The sequence below is a fragment of the Nanorana parkeri genome, unplaced genomic scaffold (genome assembly GCF_000935625.1).
Source record: "Nanorana parkeri isolate BGI_ZX_2015 unplaced genomic scaffold, ASM93562v1 scaffold657, whole genome shotgun sequence".
Classification (NCBI taxonomy): Eukaryota; Metazoa; Chordata; class Amphibia; order Anura; family Dicroglossidae; genus Nanorana; species Nanorana parkeri.
The window spans coordinates 312,260-318,878 of NW_017306925.1; the positions used below are offsets into that span (position 1 = coordinate 312,260).

The following is a 6,619-nucleotide window of genomic DNA, read 5'->3' on the forward strand; positions in this document are numbered from 1 at the left end:
GGGGTTTTTTTTTTTTTTTTTTTTTTTTTTTTTTTTTTTTTTTTGGTGTAGGGTATGGCTAGAACCTGTTGCTGCCTGTTAACTCTAAAGGAGTTCTAATTCTTCCTCACTAATAGAAAGTTTTTTTTTTTTGGACGGACATGCACTTTAATTAAAAAAACGGTGACCCTTGATGGCTGCCACATTTTAAACTGTTAAGCAACTGTAGTGAACTAGGTGGTTAGTGGTCCTGGATCGTTACTTACTGGGGCGATACTATTTATAATACAATAAACACAACTGTGAAATTACTATTTTAATTTCTACTAATGCATTATATGTAATGACATCGTTCTTAATAAACCTGGGTTAGGGAGATAAAAAGCCACTCATATACTTATGACATGGTATGTCATAACTAGTAATTAGGGTCAGTGAGGAATTGTACCTCTTTATAAATACAGGGTAGTGTGTAAAACAGCAATGTTGTCGTGTATCATGATGGCATCTACATTATTTGTATTGTGAGCAGTTTTTTTTTTTTATGTATGGGTCACAGCACATCTCATTCTTCTGCCTGCAACATCCATATTGGTGATGTGTTACCTTATTGGGTATACACACCTGAAATGGGTATCTGTATTGTGCTGGGTGTAATAAATGTTGCATACACACACCAGTACAGCTCTTGGTGAACTTGCTGGTACTTGTTGCTTTTTTCTTTGGTATCCAGGCTAATGTCTATTGACCTTGAAACCAGGAAGGACTCAATTATAGCAAGGCATAAGTGTGAATAAGCTTACACAATCCTCTGTATGCATTTGATGTAGTCGTATCTGTGATGATAGTGAGGTCTGGGCACCCTAATATTAGGGAATGTCATTTTCCCCTCATTTTGCTGAAATTCACCACTTCTAATTCAAATTACTTCAAGCTGCCCTTACACAGATGGGTTACATTTTTGTTTAGACCATCTTACAATTTCAGACCCCTATATGTGCTAGTCTGGCCATTTTGTTCTTTATAGCCCTTACAATAATGAACTAAGTGCTCGAGCTGTTTATCTTCCATAACCTTTTATTGCAGTACATTGTAAACCACCAATTAGCAGATCCCTCATTAGCAGATGACGCTCAGTGACCCCTATGTCACCCCAGACAAGAACCTTAAGTCCAAATCTTTCTCAATATTCAGAACCTGGGGATGATACAGTATTAATAAAAATATATATAGCTGCATTTGTTAAAGTCTAGATTGGACTGTAGACTGGACTGAACATGATTGGTTTAGGAGATCCAGGGGCCTAAAAACACACACTAACCCTTCTAAACCAGACAAAATTCACAGGTATATCAAATTTAGCAGCTACACAAAACTAAGTTCATAATGCACAATAATTTATGATTTATCCGGTGGTAAAATGTAAAAATATAGAAATATAATTATTAGTATAAAACTGACAGTTGAGGGGGGTGGTGGGTGGCGGAGGGAGAGGAGAAGGTCCTAAAGCATTCAGCCTTTCTGATCACCCTCCCTAGAGGGCCCACAAAAAGCTACTGTGTAAGGCAGCCAAAAGCTCTTGTTTTAACATAGAGTATGCTCTGGTAACATCAAAGTTCTCTTTAAGAAAAGAACCATTGCAAGCCTTACTTGGAGAAATGTCCATCCGTATCCATCTTCTGTTGCATTGACCTGGACTCTGCTAGAATGCACAAATCCCAGAATTTAAGTACGCTAATTTTTGTCTGTGAAAGTTCTCATTCATCCAGGTCATGGTATATCTGTTGTTAACCTTGATATTGGTGTTCCGCACTTCCTGATGTCTACTGTTTTCTTTAAAAATCTATTGAACATTTAGTGGCAGCTATTTGTGGGTAAAGGGTTAACTGTGGAGTTAACCAACCCCAGTGGCAATCGCCCTGTCTGCTGGCCTTAGATTGTTCCGCGGGCTGAAAAAGCTCTGTGCAGTGTGAATCTGAGAGTGGTATCGCCACAACCTTGTGACGGCTCGGTAAGAGCAAAACTGCGTATACTCACTTGTTGGTGACCTACAGTGCGTTTGGACCGGCCACTACTTTAACAGTAGCCACTTAATTTTCAGTATGCTTATCCATAAACTAAGCATTTTGCACTGTTTTCAGTAAACACCGCAGATGCGGTATAGAGAAATTCCTATGAGCAAACCGAGTAGCCAGCAGGGCACAGGTGTTGTCTTGGTGTCGACATACATGTATCCATGTTAAACTTTTCCTGTTACCAAGGATTAGATGTAAGCAAACTACAGCTCTCCGCATTGTGTTATTATAAGGCTGAACATGTTTATAATGTGATGGGATGAAAATTCCTCAGCAGATGAACAGCAGGTTCCCTCTGTTAAAACAAATAATGCACTCTTAATTGCATAATCCGTAAATACATCACATGCTCTACATAGTAATGCAAGCATCTTGTAGAATTTACTTATCGTCAATGAAAGTAGTTATTAAATATATTCAACTGTTTGGTTCATGTACAGTACACGTGAGCTGTATGCAGGCATACGTCACTACAAGAAATACTATATTGACAGAGGAGAGAGTACATAAATTGTAGAGCTCTTACATAACTTAATTTGCTACTCTAATCCAAAGCTGTTCCAACAGTTCCAGGGAAGATACAGGAACATGGAATTTATCTTTTTTGTTTCCATAGCTTTTACTGCTTATATGCTTGGGCATTTAAGCATCACTCACTTTCTTTTTAATACCACTACAACTATGCCAATAGTATATCCAGATCATGTATGCCTACATTTGCCTTTTCCATGCATTTCTCATTAAGTAAATATTTACCTTTTTATTGTGGGTGTTTCCATCTTCGTCTGTCTTGTTATGATATTTGCATTAGATCTTAACGAGTAAGCCCTTATGCTTTCCAGGGAATTGCCCCATTTGGATGCATGTGGCTTTGGCTGATACATGTCTAATCACTCATTTTCTCACTCTTATCTACATGTAATTATCTTTTTATGTGAATAAGCTTTGATACTTTGCTTGGGTATGTGTCATATATTCTGGGCTAAAGTTCAGGAAAGGTAGTGGCAGATTAGATACTGAAGATTCCTGTCTTTTCAAATTTACCCTCTGGTTGCTCTGTATAATTTGTGTTTCACCTGGATTGCTGGTCAGCCACAGGGAGGGGGAGGGGGAGGGAAAGGATAGAGGATATTGGACCCTAATTACTAATTCTCACCTTTATTATACTGTATATACCACACACTTTTATCACACCACAAATGAGGTTTATTGGCAACATTTACAAATTTTCCTATTGCAATGAACAAATCAAACAAAAGCAATTGAAAAAGGTCAACAAAATGAATGTTTTGTTTCAAGTGGTTTCCCCGAATTCAACTAGACATTCAACTTTTAATGACTTCTGCTGTCTCAAAATTATTCAAAATTAAATTCGTAACCACTTTAGGATCAGTGTACGTAGATATATGTTGTAGTCCTGAAGTCATTATACCTAGGGCTGCAACAACTAATCGATAATGAGCATCATTGGCAACGATTCTCATCGATTGGTTGCTTTTGGATTAGTTGCCGCCGCTCTGTTCCTTCGTTCTCCCCGCTTGTGCTGGCTGCAGCAGTCTGAGTCCCTTTCAATCGCTGCCTGTATCGGCAGAGGCAGCGGAGAGACAGCTGTAACTGCCCCGCCCCGTACCTCCTCTGCATCTAGAGGCTGTGAACCATACCCAGCCTGTTATTGGAGATTTTAAAATGCAATGGTTATTGCACCCGCCCACTGCCTGTCAATCAGCAGAGGAGGCTCTGATAGAGAACTTTCTCCTTCAGGTCCATCCTCTGCTGATAGCAGACTGTGGGCGGGTGCAATAGCCAGCCTGCTATTGCAATTTGAAATATCCAATAGCAAGCTGGCTATTGCACCCAGCAATAAAGTAAAACAATTAAGTTAAACTAAAATTATAAATAGAAAGAAAAAAAATTTCGGTGTGTTTTTTCAAATAAAAGGTTGGTTATTTTATTGTGCAATATCAAATCTGCACTTAGGAGGAAGCTTCCAATCCAATTAGTGAATAGATATTATAGTGTATAAATTAAAGTCCAATAATAAGCGAGTAAATATGCAGTGCTCCTACCCTTAAATCATAATAATAATTAGTGAAAAACATGAGTGATCAAACAAATCAAATAGTGTACCAAAATGTGACATGAATAAAAAATGTAATATATATGTATTCCATAACACAATCAAAAATAAGTGTTGTATTTTCCCTGTGAAAAAATTGATAGTGCAAACTTGATATCAAATCCAAAATGATAAATGGTGATTCATAAAAATTATATATATAAAGTGCAAAAATAAGAGACCTGATGTTCTTCCTGAAGACGTCTTTGATGATGAAACGCATCAGGGGCGGGTCTATCTGTCGCTACACTGGATGCAGAAAGGGCAGGCTGTTTGTCTCTTGATTTTACCGGTTGGTCGTTGCTCACGATTGATGTGAGTTTTTTTTTAAAGTCTATTCAATAAACCCATCTCCATTTACTATGCAATGAAAGGCTCTTTTTTCTTATAATTGCGGGGACTTCATCTCCTATGGGATATCGTTGTGGAAACATACAAAGAAAGTGCTGGGCAGCCTGCTGACATACAACTGAGCACTTTGGCTGTGAGCTTACATCCATCTTTATGTGGTGAGTGTGCACTCTTAAGGGGATAACTGTGTGGCACAAGCGATCTTTTACAACTACTATCAAGCACTTTGGGACTATTTACCTATACATTCCAGCAACATAAATGTTGCACTTTATTGATTATATATTGAGTTATGTTTATATATATAAATAGTGTGGGTAAAGTCATTTTCAGTTTCATTTTGCTGCAGGAGGTGCATTGCGGTGCCATTCATTTCAATGTATCCCAAATGCACCTCTTGTCCGCATTGTGATCACCCACACTGGAATGCATGGTACTGCAATGCCCTGCATTCCAGTGCAGTGCGATTTCAAAAAAAATGTGCATACTGTTTTATTTGGAAGTAAACTTTTTAACGCTGCATTTGTGTATTTTCATTTAAAGGAGAACTATAGGGTTAAGGCTTTTCCCCATAGTTCTCCGGGTAACGGGAGAACACAAACTAGCGTCCTCCCGTCACCCTAAGCTCAGTATACCGCGAGCTACAGCTTGCGGTATACTGAGACGCCGCAGCTGAAGCGGATCCCGACAATTATGTCTGGATCCGCCTAGCTGCGTGAGTGACAGCTGGCTCTGCCTATCCTGAGGCAGAGCCAGCTGTACCCTCCCCCATCCGATCCGCCAGTCAGCGCTGGCGGAGAGGGGGGAATCAAGAGGTGAGCAAACGCTGGTATGTGTTCGCTCACCTCCCGATCTACTGAGCCGACCTGTGACAGTCTCATTGTCACAGGTCGGCTAGAACTATGAGGTGAGTGAAAAGCACTCGCCTCCATAGTTCTCCTTTAAATTAATTTTATTTTTTATTGTATCCGATTTGATCGAAATTAATAATTGGCTAACTGATTATGAAAATAATAGCTGCAGCCCTAATTATATACCAAGATCATGGCGGCTGCAGTAGCGGTGATCTTGGAATGTTTTCCAGCAGGCAAAGCTTGTCAAAGTATAAGTAATCTGAGCAGCTGTGCAGCCACCCAATCACATGTACTAGCCAGTGACTGTGCCACTCTGCGCTTCCTGCTTCAGAGCTGTCGCATACCCAGCTGAAGTGCTGGGTAAACAGACGATCAAGCACAATCCTGGGTACGATCAAGCACAATCACCTTTTTGGGAGGGCAGGGAAGACATAAGGGATTATCGGGTACATCAGGGAAAATCATGTAAAATAAAAAAAAAGCAGCTGCCATTTTTTATTTTACAGGGTTTCACTTTCAGAAAATATATTTTATTATATTTTAGAATGTGTGAAATTTAGGTGCACCCTATTTATGATTTTGAGAATCTAAAGGCAATATTTTGGGCTGAAGGTCACTGTTGGTTACAAATGTTTAGTACATAAGGATGTAATTGTGAACTTTACTTCTTTGCAGGCTGGTTGAAGAGTTCATGCTTCTTGCAAACATGGCAGTTGCACATAAAATCTACCATAATTTTCCAGCAGAGGCATTGCTTCGCCGTCACCCAGCTCCACAGACTAAGTTGCTAAATGACTTGATACAATTTTGTGACCAAATGGGACTTCAGCTGGACTTTACGGATTCAGGGACTTTACACGTGAGTAAAGTTTCCTAATTTTGTAATTGTAAAAGAAAAAAAAAAGAATAAGCAGGTTATGTTTACCAGGTACAGACTCCCTTGTCTGATAAATGACAAGCTTGTCTCTTTATCAACATTATTACTATTATATATGTTCAAACCGAAATGTTTTTTCCCACATTTTATAAGATGTATATGTTCCTATTTATAAACCTGCCTTAGGCTTTTACTTTATCTTTATTAAATCTTTGAGGGCAACCCTGTATTTTGCACGATCTAGACAAAGTAAAAGAACTTGCAAGTATCTAAACCTAAACACAAAAATTTAATGTATTGCTGCTTACCAGTCCTTTAGTTGTGGTGGCTACATACATTTTCTTTTTTTTTTTTTTTTTTTTTTTTT

At 38.8% G+C, this 6,619-nt stretch overlaps 1 protein-coding gene across 1 annotated transcript in view; it reads left to right on the forward strand.

Moving 5' to 3' along the window:
- The window catches only part of DIS3L2 (DIS3 like 3'-5' exoribonuclease 2), a 328,965-nt gene that overhangs the window by 308,086 nt on the left and 14,260 nt on the right, over positions 1-6,619 (forward strand). The window contains exon 15 of the mRNA XM_018563342.1: positions 6,051-6,234. Coding sequence (XP_018418844.1) covers positions 6,051-6,234 — 184 coding nt within the window. The remainder of the gene's footprint in view (positions 1-6,050; positions 6,235-6,619) is intronic.